Raw genomic sequence first — 18,009 nt, 5'->3', positions numbered from 1 at the left:
TCCATAGTGTGTAATTCATGCAGTATTAGTGCAATTGTGTTGGATTGACGCTGGACTGTCCACACGTTACTCTCATAGCTGTCAACGTTTCCCTTTTTTTAATAGGAAATTCCCTTATTCCGAATAGGATTCCTCGCAAGAAAAGGGAAAAGTTGACAGCTATGATTATTCTGCTTTATCAGTTGTTCTGCAAATGTTTCCCCAGTGTTACTGCATGATTCCTGTCTGGAGGGATAATCTTGCTCTGTAGCAAAACAAATGCAGGACAAAACAAAAATCCTGGGACATTTGAGATATGAAAAGTTACAGGGTTTCAACAGGAAGCTACAGGACATGCACCAATTGAAAAGTATGTTCACCTCAGAACGATGACAGGTGCAAACGACTGAAAGCGGGATTGTGGATAACCGCCCCGATACCAGCATGAATATGAATCATCACATGTGCGCAATAAGAAGGATATCTGGAGTGGCCCAAAATACCGTTGAAAGCAATGGAACTGGAGATTAACTTTCTCCATTGCTTTCAATAGGACCTGTTCACATGATGTTAGCAGGATCGGGCCCACAATATTTTAAAATTGGGTTGAGAGTTGTTTTATTATCCTAGCTTCACCCAACTGGAGCTTTGGGTGAACAACAGCTGCGTGAGGATGCTCAGAGTCATCTGTGTAGATTCTTCACGGAAAAGTGTTTATTGATCGCTTGGTCATGACCCACAACAATGAAACCAGTTGGAAAGTTGTTTAACTATGCAGTATAGACATAAAGTTCCAGCCTTCAGAAAGCGTGTGAGGAAAGGCATGGGGAGGAATGCCCGTTTCATCCTCAGTCAAGCACTTACAAATCCAAATCATTGGGTTTGGATTGCAAACGGTGGTTGCTGGGGAAAGAGAGCTGTTGCCATCTTAATTGGAGTAAAGCTGCTGCTGCGATACACTGTCCACATATGGTTGCCCATCCTGCCAACTCTCCCATACAGCCCGATAAAATAGACATGTTGCTTGCTGACACCCCAATATTAAACTATGTGCATATTTAAACAGCTGCACACAGATTTCATGAGCATGTGTTCAATGTAACACTAACAGCTCATATTTTGCTTCCTTTCTTGAGTGAGGATGTTGCCCCCCCCCCAGAAAGGTATGAGGAGAAACAACGGTTTTAGAGGTAGTGGGCGCTGGGTATCGGATTTGGCCATGTATATTTAAGTATCTTCAAGGGATGTGGGTGGCGCTGTGGGTTAAACCACAGAGTCTAGGACTTGCCGATCAGAAGGTTGGCGGTTTGAATCCCCGCGACGGGGTGAGCTCCCGTTGCTCGGTCCCTCTCCTGCCAACCTAGCAGTTCGAAAGCATGTCAAAGTGCAAGTAGATAAATAGGTACCACTCTGGTGGGAAGGTAAATGGTGTTTCCATGCACTGCTCTGGTTCGCCAGAAGTGGCTTAGTCATGCTGGCCACATGACCCGGAAGCTGTATGCTGGCTCCCTCGGCCAATAAAGCGAGATGAGCGCCACAACCCTAGAGTCGGTCCTGACTGGACCTAATGGTCAGGGGTACCTTTACCTTTACCTTATTTAAGTATCTCATATATTGTTTAGTAGAAACTTCTCCCCACAACCACCCCTTGCTTTTCTTCCAGAGCTCCAGCCCCAACTGCCGCCGATCAAGTTCTGACATCTCCTACGAAACTTCGGACTGCACCAAAGCTCAACGGGAGTGTCGGCTGCGGCCTCATTTCAGTGATCCGATGCCAACAGATGCTGTGAAGAGGAAACAACTGGAGCTGAAGATTGCTGCAGCAGCACGGCAGCATGCCCAGAAGCGCCGGCAAGAGAGAGACTCCAGTATGCCCCCCTTGCCTTTTGCTTTGTGTGTGATTTGCAGGGTCTGTCCATGTCACTCATCGTTCTGGGTGTGTTTTGACATTAGGTTAGCAGCCATCATTCAGAGAGATAGCCTCCAAACATCTCCCGCTCAACTGCCGTGGACTTTGTTTTCAGCCGGCTGTAGCCTCTTATTCCAGGGTCCCTTCAGAGGAGAGGGAATACAGTAGCAGCTCCTCCTCCAGTGTGCTTTCTGTCTGTACAATTCATAGCAACAGCCAATAGCCTGGATTGGGCCCATACAGGACCAAACTGGCTCTTGGCAAATGCAGGAAAAGGGGTATGCAAAGGTAAGGCAGTGTCATGAGCTAAGCTTCAATCTAGTGCTTTCTTTGACTTCATGCATGATATAGCAAAAGGTGAGTAGAACCTGGAACAATTGTTCTGCAAGTATACTGAGCAGATGGAGCCGTCAATAGGTGGCTTCCGCTTGTTCTTTGCATAGTTCATTAGGACAGGCTTGTTCCTTCCAACACACCTGAGCCAAATTCTAAATGAGAGCATCCTTCCCTAGCTGTTGAATTAAAGAGAGAAGTGTAACTCAGAAGCAGAATATGTTCTTTGCATATTGTCAGGTAGACCTGCTAGCTTGTGGCCCATGAGACTAAACACAGTTGTGCATTGTGGCCCAGCAGGAATTTGATAAACCTCTACTTTGGGGGGGGGGTTGCAAATATATAGAAGCACCCAGCAAGCAATGTAGCCAGCGGGATATATTGGTGGGTCAAGAGTTGTCTAGGTCTATTTAAAGGATCTCAGCAGGCAAGGCTGAGGAAACCTTGACCAAGGCTTTGGAGATAACATTAGGCTAGATGGACAATTTAACCAGTACAATACAAGGAGGGTTTCTGTCTATTTATTTTTTTTAAAGATGACCTGCTACTGTACCTTTAAGAGCATGCTTAGCGATCAGGTCAAGCTTTTCTTAGCATGAAGAAAAAGAAAATCTTTATGTATGTATGAAAATGCCAGAACGTAGCAACATATCAGTAAGAACTAGGTTCTCCCTGTCTCTGTATTCAGGTACTTTGCAGAATCCTTCCTGGTCACAAGGAGAAAAACACAACAAAACAGGGCAAGCTTTTTACTGTTGGATGAACAGGGCTGAGGAACAAAACAATGGAAAGGTTCCACAAATAGACTTATTTTATTTCCCCCCCTGCTCAGGCCCAGTGCTGACGAAAGCCAACCTCAACTACAGCAGCAACGTTGATGAGAACCACGGCATTCTGGGCGGCTCCTTTCGTTCCAAACACCGCTGGAGCAACGTCAGCAGCCTCAGCGCCGACAGCGGCATTGTGGGCGGGAGTGACGAGAGGGACAGTGCCGATGCCAGCAGTGGAGGGGTGCCAAAGATGAGGTCAGCTGAGATGGAGCGGGCGGACAGCGGCATCAGCCAGGTGCTGAGTAGGAAGTGGAGGAGCAAGGCGTCGGAGACGCTGGCATCTCTGCAGGCCTGGGAGGCCCACCAGCCTTGCACCGACTGTGGGGGGAGACACTTCCCGCTGGAGACGGATGTCCAGAACCAGAACAAGAGGCGGGCCATCCTCTGCGAGAAGTGCCTGAAGTGCCGGACGGAGCGGAAGGAGTCGGTGCTGGAGTTTGTCAACACTGAAACCAGCTACGGGGAGGACCTGCGCATCATCAAGGAAGAGTTCTACCTCCCCATGCAAGCTGCTGGCCTGCTAACACAGGACCAGCTGCTGGTGGTTTTCGGCAACATACAGGAGCTCATTGACCTCAACGAAAACTTCCTGGAGTACCTTCAGGAAGAGATTGAGCAGGCCTTTGAGCAGGTAGTGTGTGCTTGTGTGTGGTCTCAGATATCTTCTCCGTTTCCCTGTGCAGTTATAATGAGCTACTTTTGCCACTGTAGCTTTGTTACTATGGCACTCAAAGGTTGTGCCACTCATTAGAAAGGCACAGTGCCTAATGAGCAGGTAAGGGAATTGAGAATGGGTATGCCTCTGTCTGACTCATTTTAGCTGCTGAAAGAGGGAAGGGGCCATTGCTGAGTGTAAGAGCATCTGCACTGCGTGTAAGAGGTCCCAGGTTCCATCCCCACCATCTCCAGGTAGGGCTGGGAGAGATGCTACCAGTCAAAGAAGACAGTACTGAGCTAGTTGGTCTGGCTTGGTATAAGGCAGCTTCCCTGTGCTCTTGTTCCAAAGGGTACCAACTTTTTAATTTTTTTTTTGTCATTTCAATTGTGTGAGAAAACATCTGCCTCTAGATTAGGGAAGAAGGCCTCAGCTCTGATTGGATGCCCCCCAGTCTACCATACGTCGCCTGTGTTTCTTTGTGATTGACAAGTTACGTGAATTCAAGACCACTTGGTGGATAAGCATCTCAAAAATCCTTTGTGCCTTGTAGAATCATAGAATCACCTAAGAAAGCCCCCTGCAATGCATGCGTCCCTATGCCAACCTCCCCCAGCCTGGTGCCCTCTAGGTGTTGTTGGACTACAGCTCCCATCAGCCCCAGCCAGCATGTCCAATGGTAAGGGGTGATGGGAGTTGTAGTCCAAAACATCTGGCAGGCACCAGGCCGGGGAAGGCTGCCTTACCCCTTGAGTCCCTTTGTCCCATGTGCTCCTGAACAGACCAGTCTGGGGCTAGCTTTATGACATGTGGAATTGCCCCTTTAGCACTTTCAATTTGCTGCGCAGCGAGGCCTACCATCAGTTCCAAATATTACCGCATTTCCATTGGCTGAAGGAAAACAATGCTGGCAGGCAGACGGTTGCGCTAGCACCTCAGCAAAGCGAATGGCATTTACACGCCGCTGTGTATTTATATTATGGCCTGTGCTTTATTAAGGGCTCTGAAAGAAACAAAACACCCTTTTACCATGAAATTAATTTTTACAGCAGCATTCAAAGAAGCCCATCTTGCCCACAGGAGAGCAATTAAAAGCGGCTTTGGCTGCCAACAATTGCCGGTGGCCAAGAACAGGCGCAAGGCTAGTTAAATCCTTTAAGTGTTATTTGAGCCACGCTCCAAACTGGCTTTCTTGAACGTACTCAAGGTTACTTATAATTTGCTGGAACAGCAGTTCTTGATGGTTCATTATTACAGACTAGCACCCTGTGTACGGCACACGGCTCTGCGCCCTGTTGCTGAACTTTGCAAGTCAAATGCGGGAGAGAGTATTATTTTGAAGGCCGGATAATCGCCTTGGGGAAGGGCCAGAGCTCAGCAGGAGAACACATGCTTTTCATGCAGAAAGTTCCAGGTTCAGTCTCTGACTTAGCCATTTTTAAAAGGGAGGGAAGGGGAAGGATCAGATAGCAGGTGCAGTGAAAACCCTCTGCCTTAGAGGGCCATCGGAGAAGACAGTACTGGGTATATGGACAAGTAGGCAGGAGAGGGATTATTCCTGGTGTCGGAGGTCATGTTTTATATACAAAGGTTCAAGGTTTGATCTCTGGCATCTCCCAGGTAGGGTTGGAAAAGAGTCTTGTGTGAAACCCTTGGGGGTCACTCCCAGCCAGCCTGGACGAGGGTCAAGGAACCTTTTTCAGTTCAAGGGTTGTATTTCCTCATAGCTGACCTTCCAGGGACTGCATGCTGGTGGTGCAAGCGGGCAAAAGGTTTGTGTCTTTTTAAGCCAAGATATAATCATCCAAAATGGGGAAATGTGATAATACTATCCACTGCGTCAGAGATGTAGTTGAACTTTTTAAGAGGCTGGGGAGCCAAGGAGGGAAATCAAGGATAATAGAAGAGCTGGGGAATAAGACCAAAGGTGTAAAAGAGATCCTATGAGCCATTTCCAGCTCTGCCAGTCACAATTTTTAAAATTAATTTAGAACTCAAAATCATATATGCAAAATTTGCATTGCACTACTTCGTAGAAATCTGTGTGCATGCATGCAAATTTTAATGCAGTAAGTTTAAAGGGTTCAGATGTTGAGCGTTCTATTTTGACATATATGGGGTTGAAATTTTGGGGGGAATAGGGTGGTACAGTCTCCAGTTTCAAAACCTCAAAAGTGCAGATTTAATCCATGAAATTCAACTGAAATCCAGTTTAACTTACAAGGATGCTGTCTGCTAATGGATTTCAGCAAACCATTTAAGTTGGATGGCATGTTTCCTTAATTATGAATGTTTGTTTTTGTTTCAGCAATAGTGTAGTACTCTGTGTCATAACTGAGCCTCTGTGCTACAGCACCTCATGCTGGCAAAAAAGGGGGAATGGTCTTGCAATAGTCTTTTGTGAAATACTTTTATCTTTTTTAAATTAGGAATCAAAATGTAACAGATTCTAAAAATATACATCAGTAGAGTAAATCATTAAAAGACGTGGAAGGGAATAACAACATGGTTGTCAAGCTGAGATTAATCACTTTTGCATTGTGTTTGCATACACTTTTAATGTTCTACCAGAGTCAGTAGAAAACCATAAAAAGATCCCTGCTAGATCAGACCAAAGGCCCATCTCACCTACCATCTTGTCCTCACAGTGGCCAATGAGATGCCCTTGGGAAGCTCACAAACAGAAGCTGAGTATAACAGCATTTTTCTCCCTTGTGATTCCTAGTGACTGGGCTTGGGCCACTGTTTGGAGAATAGAGTGCAGAAGTTAGCAGTTCCTGGTATAGGTTCAAGGAAAAAACGTGTAGCACTTTTGCTTGTTTTCAGTGCGGAAAGAGCTTAATTATTCAGAATGCATTCAAGCTGTAGTTTATGGGAAACGTGGCCAATATAAACTCATTGTTGAAACAGCTATCATGAGGTGTGTTGCTAACGTGTACTCCAAGATCACCTTGTAATTATATTAGCAGTTGCAGTCAAGGTGGTAGGTCTGGGCTGCATATTACCTGGGCAGGGCTGGGACGGGGCAGGGCGGTGATGCGGTCAGGGCTGTGTGGACACCAATCTGTTCCTCTTGCTGGTATGTCCACACAGCCCTGCCTTTGTTGCTGCCCTGACACACCTCAGCTCCATAAACTGCAGAGACACCAATGTCACCAGCTCCACTCCAGCACATTCGCCACAATTGAATATTAGGCAGGTGGCTTTTAATGGCCTCTGGTACCTCCACGTCTCTGGCTGATGCATTGCCTTGTGTGTTGTGTGTCGGCAGGGCGATGATGACCTCATGACTGTGTGCATCGGTGAGATATTCCTGGAATTTGTCAATATGCTGCCTGCCTTCCAGACGTACTGCCTCCAGCAGTCATCTTCAGTGAACATGCTCAATGCACTGGAAAAAGAGAAGGAGTTACTCAGGTGAGGAGACCTCTTAATCTTGGGTTGGTAGCAGGACCATTCAGAGCTTGTATGAAGCCCAGCATGGAAGTCTTGTTCTTGACATGACACCATAAGTCCTGCAGGCCCCTGGTGGAGCCCCCCCAGTCATCCTAGCCCTCCAAGGCCCAGGGCAAGTGTATCCAGCTGTCCCCCCCCCCTTGCACAGGCCTGGTAGGGAGTATATGCCTTGAGGCACAGACTCCATATCTTTTCCTAAATGTACTGAGCATTTCTGGGTAGGTAATGTATTCAAGAGATTAACTGGGTGTGTGTTGGAGGGGCGTGTCATCTGGGTTAGTAAGATACAAATTTGTGGAAATAAATGAGTTTGAAATGATTGTACCTAGAGATAATAATGAATGGGGGCAATTGTAAGGGGATTAAATGGATTTGGAGAAAGATCTTTTGGGAAAATGAGAGTTAATTAATTGAAGAGGGGACAGATCTGGAGTGGGGTGCAAGATAATTGAACCCGATGGGCTTATTGTCTGTAATATTAAAATTTTGAATTTGCATCTGTACATATTAATTCAGATATGCAAAAAGTTTGTCTATGAGCCCATACTTTTAAGTACTTAGCAACACCCCTTGGAGCAAGTATGCTTTGGGGAGGGGGGGTTCATCAATGACCAGGCACTTACACCAGGATACATGGCATCAACTAGAGCTGAGGAGTTTACCAACAAAGGCACATCACCAACTGGGGCTTTATCAGAACGATAGAAAGGCCGTGCCCATCCACCTGTGACATTCCCAGTACAGTGTCTGAGTGCTTCCTGCACCTCCAGCCTCCTCCCCAAATCCGTTCTAGAGGGCTGGGGGAACCCTCAGAACAGATTTAGGGTACAGAGGACACATAGGACAAGGAGAGGGTGAAAACATTCCCTGCACTATTGCAACTAATATGCTAGATACTGCCCTGTGTCTACATTTGCATAAATTTAGTAATATTTAACAGCTAAGATATCAACAGCAAGTCTATTGAACCTTACCTTAGTGATGCATTAAACAAAGCCTGAGAACAGGGGGGGGGGGGAATGTTCCTGAGTCTAGCAAATCAAGTAAATGGTTTTGCAGGAAAGCAGTATATATCAATAATATTCTGGGATCTTAAGTCATAATTACTTTGTAAATGTTAATTAATTAAAGATAACAATGCCTCATGTGTATGTAAGAACAAGACCCTCGGTGTAAGCTTTTCTGTTTTCCTGTACCTGTTTACAAAATACATTATTTTTTTACCTCCCTGCAGGATTTTCCTCAATGTTTCCCAGAACGACAACACAGCTCTTCGCCGCATGAATCTGCGGTCCTTCCTCATGGCTCCATTACAGAGAGTCACCAAGTACCCGCTTCTGCTGAGCCGCATCATCAAAGCCACCACTGAGTACCACCCAGATCACAGCAGCCTGAGGGAGGCCAAAAGCCGCATTGAGTCCCACCTGGAGCACATAAACATGAAGACCAAGCAGGAAGGAAACTCGTGGACTTTGCGTTCCTTCCGCCAGGACAGCAAGAAGAACAGGGAGGTCATTAACATTGAAATGAGGGAAACCGCTATCAAGACTGTGGGCTGGCTGCGGGAAGAAACCCGCTTTGTGATGGAAGGCCCCTTGCAGCTGGCCCAGCCTCCTGATGGGCAGTGGGTCAAAAAGGGCAGCAAGACCTTAAAATTCCAGAACATGCAAGTGCTCCTCATGGTCAACATCAGACGCGCCTCTGAGTCTAGCTTTGAACCCGGAGAGCCAGGGCCTGTGAAAGATGCAGTATTGGTACTGATTAGGGACAAAAATAATGGGAAGTTCAGCTTGCTCAGGGAGCCCTTGAGACTCAGCAACTGTGTGGTCTCTGTGGATCCCGACTGCGACGACACGTTTGAACTCCTTGAGATCAGGCGGGAGTCTTTTGTGTTCCGAGATGGAGACAAGGCACGGACTCACCACTGGTTCAGGCAGATACGGAGGTACTCTCGGGAGCTGGGCTCCTGGAAGAAGCGGCGCAACGCCTTGCCCAACATCATGATAAGCGCATCGCACAATAGGCCATGAAAGGATCGCTGACTGCAAAATGACTTGGCTAAGTTAGCTCAGAAATTTCCTCACGACCTGCTTTGGGTTGAAGATCTCCTTTTCAACAAAAATTGCACCAAGGATGAACTTCACCTGGCCAATTAGCATTGGAGCTATCCGTAACGATGTCGTTTTCTACTGAGAATTCATTTGTGACGAGTACCACTTAAATAAGTGTTTCTCAAATTGAAGGAAAAAATGTGCCCCGTTTTTAAGCTTGTTAGATCTTCCATACAACCCAACTTAGAAACCTCATTGGGTGTAGCTACCTGGCCCCTACAACCTTTATGTCTGCTTTGCTCCCAACTGAGTGGTTCCTACACACAGTTGGTCCCCTACCTCCCCTACTCCTCTTCTCAGCTGCTCCCACAGTCCATGGTCTCTAGCTTCAGGTAACCCACAGCAGTCTGTGACTGACCATTCCACCCTTCCGTCAGCAAATCCATGAGGTAGACACTCAGATTGTGGAAATCTTTATAGACCTACTTATCAATAAGACTTACAAAATGCTGCCCCCTCTCTTGTAGGTGCCCCACAAACCCTTCTGGAGGCCACATTCCCCATTTTGAGAGGCATTGCCTGATGAGGTGATAAAGTGAGGGCCCCATGGAACACAAACTGTCAAAAAGAGGCTGTCATCTTGAGAGGAGGTTGGTGTAACTGACTGAGCTGGTAGCGAAAAGGAAGAGTGTTGTTAGTTTGAAGACTGCCTGTTAAGTGTGGAATGAAAGTTAAGCATGAGCTGTAGGAACATAAGGAGTTAATCTGGCTAGCCAAAATAATCACTTCAGCACAACTTGGCCTAAGGAGAAATCAGAGGAGGCTCGTAAGTGGTAAGAGGAGTGAGATCTAGATTCTGGGTAATGGGAATCTTTTGCACATTTTGTAAATAGGTATAACAGTGAAGACAACAAAATGTGTGTTGTCTGTCTGAGGGCAAATAGGCTTTACCCTGTGAAGACTTGCTCAAGGGGGGGGGGCAGGGCGGGCCCTTCAGATTTGTGGCCTACTTGGGATGTCTTCCTCTATGGTAATTAGGGGTTATTGGCACCAGATCATGAGGAGCAGGTCTCTAGAGAGAAAATATTGAGCTAATATTGTTAATAATGTGGGGATCAGATAGGAGTGCGAGATGTCTGACACTGCATGATTGTGCTGGGAAAAAGGAATTTTGACCATATATGATAGACTGGTTTCATTGTGCATATATTATAACAGCATTAGGCAACATCCAGTCAAATTTAGAGCAGTATTAACACAATAAAGGAGAATGTTTAGACAGTATAATTAGTCTCATTTCAGCTTGCTCTCCCAGGAAACATTTAATTCATCCATCTTTTGTTAGCTTATCAGTTTTCTACTTCTACCCTCGTGCCCACGTAGGAACCAGTTTACCGAGTTTTACTTTGCACTGAATGCATGTAACATGTAAATGGAAAAGGAAGCCGAAATATATTCAGAGTTCACTCACAAACATTCCAGAATACCTGTATAATCCTGTGGATAAGCAATACTCTCTCCCTTTACGGATCACTGGATTTGTTTGTAAATGGTTAAAAACCCATTGTAGAAATCCAAGGAATGTCTTAACATCAGAAATCGTTCTGAAATACGCTTCTGTTAACAAGGCTCAATTACCTCTTCTAGTTTGTGATTATTTAAATGATGTAATCTAGTGTATTTCAAAATTTTAATTAAAAAGGAATCCGTTACATTATTGTAGATTAACATAAAATGTTTTAATAATTATGTTTCCTTGCACTTTAATTAACTTCTCTTTTTGTTTTCCATACCAGATCACTCCTATCCTAGTGACACATGAGAATAATAATAAAAAAGAACTCTGTAGAATACTAGAGAACAAAATATGTGGCAGCACTTTTCTATTCTATAGCCGACAGGAAAAGAACTGTAAGAATATTGTTTAGCAAGATTTTCTGTGCCAGTTGTGAGCCCTTTATCATAGCCTTCCTCCCAAAATGGGCGCTGTAGAATCGCAGTGTCTTGAAAGAAGGGGTTTTCGTTAAAATGAAGAAAATATGACACCTGTATACTAAACAAGTTATTGTGAATTACAGGGTGCAAGCTTGTAAGAAACATACAAAACAAAATCACAGAAGCACAATATTAAAGAACAGTGTCTTTTATTTACCCACGTTAACAAAGGAAGAATTTGCTTTTCAATGAACTTTTCCCCCACCCATCCCAAAACATAACCAGAAAAAGGCAAAGATTTACAAACAAAAGATACTTACAGCCACTAATATTGTAAAGTACAAATATTTTTCTTATCTTTTGGAGGTGATATTTGTCAAAGGAAAAACTTTAGGGCAAGGGGATAACAGATCCTATACAGCACACAATATGAAAAATGCTCAGACAAAATAACACAGTATATTGCAGAAACAAATTTTGCACATATAAATGAGATTCAGAAGATGGATGTTAAATACTAATACAGTGGAGGTAGCACACACATGGAGGTGAAAGAAGAGTGATTTGCACCTGCACCCTACATACAAAAGCTGTGCTCCTATGCACAAAGCAACTCGCCTCCATGTACGTGTGTTTAGGATCAAGGTAAGTGTCACCGTTTTTTGTTAAGGCCAAATGCATTCTTTGCTGCATGATGGACCAAGAACGTTATATAGAAAAGATACAATACAAAATGAAGGAAATGTGAAACAGGACACTTAGAATTCAAAGGAACACAAACACCTTTGCCCTGTTATGTAACTACTTACCTCCTTGAAATCTGTGCTCCTCCCCCCACAAAAAAATCACCTAAAACATGTTCCAGGATTTGCTTTTAAAAACTTATATATATACTTGGGAAATGCCCACAAGCAACTGTTCGGCTTCAATGACTATTTCACGTCTCTTCCCAAATGTAAAAATCAGCATGTTTAAGGATACAAATATATGTGTACTATAGAACGGTGACTATTTGAAAACATACATTCCCAACAATATGTCTACTGAACTGATCATCCTAGTTCTGAACTCTTGATTTTATGCAGCAATCTATCTGATTTACACAGATGAGTAGAAAATGAATGCTTTTTGACAAGCTGTTTACACATCAGCTGCAGCCAAGTACTGAACTTTTATTTATTACAAAGGAGCCCAGGGCAGCAGTCTGCATAAACTGTGCTACATGTAAATGACATGGAGATCCAAAAAGGATGAGGCTTGAACAAAGGCTGTGACGCAGGGGGGAAATAATCCCCATACTTGGTTCTGCAGGGATAATGGGATAGCAACAGCTGTAGTTCAGAGATGACAGTTTGCTTACGCCAGGGTGACTTAGGACTCCAAGCAGTGCCTGCTAGAGGGGCTTGGGGGGGGGAATGAGTGCTTCTGCTTGGACATACTAAACATTCCATTAGGAAAAAACAACAGTGGTATGCAGCTTTGTGGTTCCTCTAAACTACTGCTGGAGAGCTCAAGTTAAAGCTTCTCCTTCATTGGCAGCAAGACTGAGGTAATGATTGCTTCAGTTCAACAAGCCCTCCTCTATTTCTCCCCACCAGCATTAGCAATTGAGTCCTTGTTGAGCCCTCGGATTGACAGGTCATAAACCACCTCCTCTATTTTCTTGACATCGTACTTGAGGCCATCGTAGCGCTTCCTCAGGGAGTCATTCTTCAGGTTGAGAAGGCGGAATCCGGAATCCAACTCGTTGATAAAAGCAGAGATGCGGAGGGGACGGGCGTAGTCTCCTGCTGTGACACTGTTCACTGCCAACCTAGCCTATGGAAGAAAGCAGAATGGTGCAAGATAAGCAGACGTGCACAGAACAAATTGGGCTAGGTAGGCCTTACTGGAGGCCCACAACAGTATTAACATCTGAACAGGGTACTCAGCACTTTGTCTTCCTTCCAGAGAATAAATTATACTGGCTTTTAGAGCATATTTGATGAAGAAGCCTCAATCTTGCAAACCTTTACTAGTAGTAGAGTCATATGCAACCATAAGCCTCCCTTTGCAGAAAAAGAGCAACTAGCAACTTCATTAAAGAAAGAGCCATGGTAGTGCCTCGCAAGACGAAATTAATCCGTTCCGCGAGTCTCTTCGTCTTGCGGTTTTTTCGTCTTGCGAAGCACGGCTATTAGCGGCTTAGCGGCTATTAACGGCTTAGCAGCTTTAAGAAAAAGGAAACAAACTAACAAACTCGCAAGACGAAACGTCTTGCGAAGCAAGCCCATAGGGAAATTCGTCTTGCGGAACAACTCAAAAAACGGAAAACTCTTTCGTCTTGCGCGTTTTTTGTCTTGCGAGGCATTCGTCTTGCGAGGTACCACTGTATGTAACCTCTAGTTTTGTCCACGCAAGGCTCTGGATATTACTTTCAGTCCAACTAGGTAAGTAATGCTGCATTAGTTCTAAAACTTCTCAATACTCTCTACTTACCAGCTCACTAGCCAGAGTCAACACCCCAGAGAGGTAATCCTCAATGTCCAGGTGAAAGCCTTTCTCTCTTTCAGATTCAACTGCAAAAAGAATGAACGGATTTGGATTCAACTCTGATAATACAAATCATCAGGGTTAGAAGACTCCAAAATGAAAGGAGTGCCAATTCAGGTTAGGCCTTCCTTTTAGGTTAATGGTTAGTTAATTACACCGATCGATTCAAAAACAATTCAAATATAAAATACTAAAAGTGTTCATCCAAAGAAAAAGTAATCTGAAACAGCACAAAGCATCCACGCCCTTCACACAGGATGTATACCCTGGTAGCCACCAAAAGTTCCAATATCAGTGCTGCTGTCCAAATGCCTGGGAGAATAAAAATGTCTTCACCTAGTGCCTGAAAGAGGACAAAGCCAGTGTCAGGTGAGTTTCCCTGGGGAGAGTATCCTCTAACTGAGGTTACCACTGAAAAGGCCCATTCCCTCATTGCCACTCTCTGACATCTCTTGGTGGGTGCACACAGAGAAGTACCTTGGATGTTAATCTCAGACTCTAGGAAGGATTGTAGGGTTACATATCTTAGCCCCAAATCCAAAGCACAGTGGCCGACCACATTATTTACATGCAGAAGGTCCCAGGTTCACTCCCTAGCATCTCTAGTTAAAAGGATTTTCAGGTAGCAGGGCTCATGGGGAAAACCTCTGCCCAAGATCCTCATGAGTAGCTGCTATTTAGAGTCCACACTGCTGGAGTAGAGCTGTAATCCTAAACATTTAGTAAGCCTCACTGAATACAAGTGTGGCTTCTTCAAAGTAAGTAAGAATGTATAGAAGCTTCATACAATTAATGTGTACACCTAATCTTCCCACATTCCCCTGTCTTTCACTGTGGACTTCCTACATTTCCAGGGAGCCTGCAACTCTGCCAACTCATAGCTCTCGAGCAGTGCATATATGGACTCCTTTTTTTACTAACAGTTACTAATTTTTTCAGTTAAAAAAGGAACCTTGGCAGAGCTGAAGCAGAGGTCTAGTCTTTATTTCACCGTCAAACTACGTCAAAAGGTTTTAGAAGGAAAGTGGCATGTAGAAGCTTTCTGACGTGCCAATTTAGGTTAACATTTTACTGAATTTCTTAGACAGGGAGCCTTGCTAAAGCCAAAAGTCATTGCATTTAAGTGGAAAAGCAATTCCTTACTTCCAAGTATTTCTGTAGCAGCTTCCCGAGTCACTAAGGTTTCTGTCTCCAAGTAGACAACAAATGCTGCTAAGAACACCAAACGTTGTAACACAAATCTCCAATGTTCATTAAATCTGCATGGGGGGGAAAGAAAAAGTGATTCCTGGCACTTTAAACAGAAGACTCCTGCTGGATCCGACAAAATGCCCATCTAGACCTAAATCCTATCCTTGTGGTGGTACAATACCATCCGCCCCGCTTGTGATTCCTAGTAACTGGTATGCTGAAGCATACTGCCTCCAACAGTGGAAATAAATCATAGCCATCCATATTAAAATGATTGGTTTAAAATTGCTCAGTAACAAATGTAACTTTCTATATGGAAAAAAGAATAAAATATTATAAAAAAGACCACAAAAGGCAGGAGGAAAGTGGACATTTACTAACCTGTAATATTGATCTGCAGGGAACTTGTTTTTCAGAGAGGCCAACTGTGTTCTAACAGTACCAAAGTGTTCACGAGCCTTCTGACACTTCTTTGGTACTGAAATTAAAAACAAACATTACTTAACCTCGAAAACAAAGGCTAGTTATTGGTTTTTTAGTTTCTTTAAAGAAAACACCCTTTAGGCATAGAACCATGAGCAAAGACAATACTGTGATACTTAAAAGAAACAGGTTTCTTATTTATTTGCTATCTATACCTCCCTCTGAAGAACACTGGGTTGTTTACAACATAAAAACACAAATGTACGCACTATAATAATGAACAACAACCCCAACAGCATTTATATATTTATTAAATTTCTATTAAGTTTGATTCACTGGATCCATCCATAGGACACCACAATCCTATGCATCAAAACTAAGTTCCATTAAGTTCAATGGGGCTTATTCCTAGGTAAGTGGATACAGGACTGAAGCCTAAGTTAGTCATGGTTTAGTCCCACTGAAATAAGTTCATAATGACAGGAGTGGTTCAGCTGCAGCAATAGGTGCCTGGAAGCCGTCACTGTCATTTACAGGGAAAGACTAGGTGGGTGGGTGAGTTAGGGTTCTGTGGATGCACTGGCAGAGGCAATCCAGGGCTCCTGCTAGCTAGCTCGTCTGTACAGCCCTGACCTTCACACCACTTCCCCCTTCCCACCCTCAAAGTAAATGGCAATGACTCTGCTGTGGGAATGTTATTGCAGCCGCTCTGCTCTACTGGGAGATTCATTCCTGCAACTGGGTAAGCTGTCAGATGAGTAGAGGTGTGGAAGCAAATGTGCTAGCACTGCCCACCCCCAATCCCCATGAATTGGAGGGTGGCAGTTTGAAGCAAGAAGCCTGCTTCTACTTGTTTAGGCTCCCCACACCTGGAGTGAACAGAAGGTAAATTGTGACTGAATAGTAATTCTCTGGGTGATCTGAAGCAGATCAGCAAGGATTTCTTACGCAGATGTGTTTAACACTTGCAACAACAAAATGACCCACTAAATTGTACTGCTGAAATGGGGAGGGAGTGGATTACTGTGTGGAAAGACTGTGTGCTTTGCTTAGTTCTGGCCCTTAAAAATTTTCCAGGTTCCGAATTCTTTCATTCTAATATTATGTCTTTTGTACCAGGCTCTGCTCAAGCAGAGTAGAACCCACAAGCTGCCCTGCCCAGTGTGACAGGATATAGAAACCAGACTTGTTTTAAGATTTCACAGCTGAATAAGTCTTTGTTGACTAGTTAAGTGCCCAATAATGAAACAGCCAAATTTAGTGTTATAATCTACAGGTATTGTACATGATTCACTTTCCTGAATTTCCAATTCACAAAGAAACTGGAGTAGAAAAATGTTTTTCACAAAACACATAACCATTTCACTTTTACGTTACTGAGTGGCATCTTTTATCCTCATCTTCTGTAACCATCCTTTATGCATGTAAACATGTTTGTGACTTTTTTTTCCCTCAATAGGCAAACAAAGCATGACCTACTGTCCTGAAATCCAGACCCCTGGTGGACTCCTTGTAGCACTGTAAGAATTTCCCGGGCTGTTTGCTCCAGAGTTTGAACAACTTTCCTGATCTCCTGTAAACAACAATAAAATACTCAGAACATGATTGTACAGAAAAATATGCAATGTTAGCACAAAACTGCTGTTCAATTTTGCCCGTCTTTCTCTCTAGTAAATTTCTAGACCTCTGGTTCCTAATTGGGGGGGGGGGGTCCATGGACCCCAGTAATCCACTCAGGAGATCTGTGGCACCATTCACGTAACAAAAACTACCATAGAGATATCAAACTTTTAAAAAGTAGTGGGTCCATAGCTTGGCTTTTGAAAAACGGGGTCTGCACTACTTAGCTAACTAATGGTTATCTATGAGGCAATTAGGTTGCTACTATGATTCTGTTCATCATACTGCTACTTGTGATGGGTCAGTACCCCATAGTGGATCACACCTTGACCCAAGATGGGTGGCAGTGCTTGCAATCATCACTGGTTGTTGTTGTTGTTTCTTTGTTCAGCTTTGACAAAGAATAGGCGCAAAGGAGAACAAGATCTTTAACGCTGGTGGTGCAGGACGGAAAATTTCAGCCGATGCAATTTCTCTCACACTTAGCGTAACAAGCAGCAACAACTAAATTTCCCTCTCCTGGGCCGTTATGTAAATGTTTTTACAGGAGCCACAACAGAGACACATAGGGCGGTTTGGGGTTTACGTGATAGAAATGGGTCCCATGTTTCAGGCATGCAGTTGTTAAAAGGTTGGCTCCCGCGGTTTGGAAGGTAGGAAAACCAAGGCTCTAGTCCCCGTCATCCGATGACCAGCGAAAGGGATGGGCAGGAAAGGGATCCCCCTTCCGAGCTCGGGGGAAGAGTCCGTGGTCCTCGCACCGGCGCGACCCTCTCTCACCTCGCGGATATCCTGGTCGGCCGTGAGCACCCCTTGCAAAGCGATGAACATCTCGCTGACGGACATGGCGACGCCGCCGAGGAGAAGCTGCGAGTCGGACGGGCTGCGGGCACAGCGCTCTGGGCACTCCCACCACTCTCCGTGCCGCCAAAGGGACGGGTCCTTCCACACTGCCGTCGCGGGGCTGCCCCGCTCGCTGCCTGACAGGAAAACGCACCGCTCTCGTGCGTGTCCCAGCCCCGGCCCCTAGGCGTCGTTCTTCGCAGGGCAGTCAGCCCCCCGTTAGCTTCCATAGGGGCAAGTAGACGTGGGCAG

The 18,009-nt window shown here is 44.7% G+C and overlaps 2 protein-coding genes across 3 annotated transcripts in view; one reads left to right on the top strand and one right to left on the bottom strand.

Annotated features, from left to right (window-relative positions):
- Nucleotides 1-9,864, top strand: part of LOC309540851 (uncharacterized protein) — a 73,769-nt gene extending 63,905 nt beyond the window's left edge. For both annotated transcript variants that reach the window (XM_082238172.1, XM_082238171.1), the window contains exons 5-8: nucleotides 1,643-1,847; nucleotides 3,054-3,682; nucleotides 6,978-7,123; nucleotides 8,397-9,864. In XM_082238172.1, coding sequence (XP_082094298.1) covers nucleotides 1,643-1,847; nucleotides 3,054-3,682; nucleotides 6,978-7,123; nucleotides 8,397-9,192 — 1,776 coding nt within the window. In that variant the 3' untranslated portion in view covers nucleotides 9,193-9,864. The remainder of the gene's footprint in view (nucleotides 1-1,642; nucleotides 1,848-3,053; nucleotides 3,683-6,977; nucleotides 7,124-8,396) is intronic.
- Nucleotides 9,865-11,340: 1,476 nt separating this feature from the next.
- TSN (translin) lies at nucleotides 11,341-17,862 on the bottom strand. The gene is made up of 6 exons (XM_082238749.1): nucleotides 17,695-17,862; nucleotides 16,774-16,867; nucleotides 15,253-15,349; nucleotides 14,824-14,939; nucleotides 13,627-13,706; nucleotides 11,341-12,966 (listed from the first exon to the last, which is right to left on the bottom strand). Exons 1-6 carry the CDS (start codon nucleotides 17,758-17,760, stop codon nucleotides 12,730-12,732), a joined length of 690 nt encoding a protein of 229 aa, XP_082094875.1. The 5' UTR covers nucleotides 17,761-17,862; the 3' UTR covers nucleotides 11,341-12,729.
- Between the last annotated feature and the right edge of the window lie 147 nt (nucleotides 17,863-18,009).

This window comes from Podarcis vaucheri (assembly GCF_965113315.1).
Source record: "Podarcis vaucheri genome assembly, chromosome: 1".
In the NCBI taxonomy this organism is placed as follows: domain Eukaryota; kingdom Metazoa; phylum Chordata; class Lepidosauria; order Squamata; family Lacertidae; genus Podarcis; species Podarcis vaucheri.
This window is presented reverse-complemented; position numbering and strand designations above follow the sequence as displayed.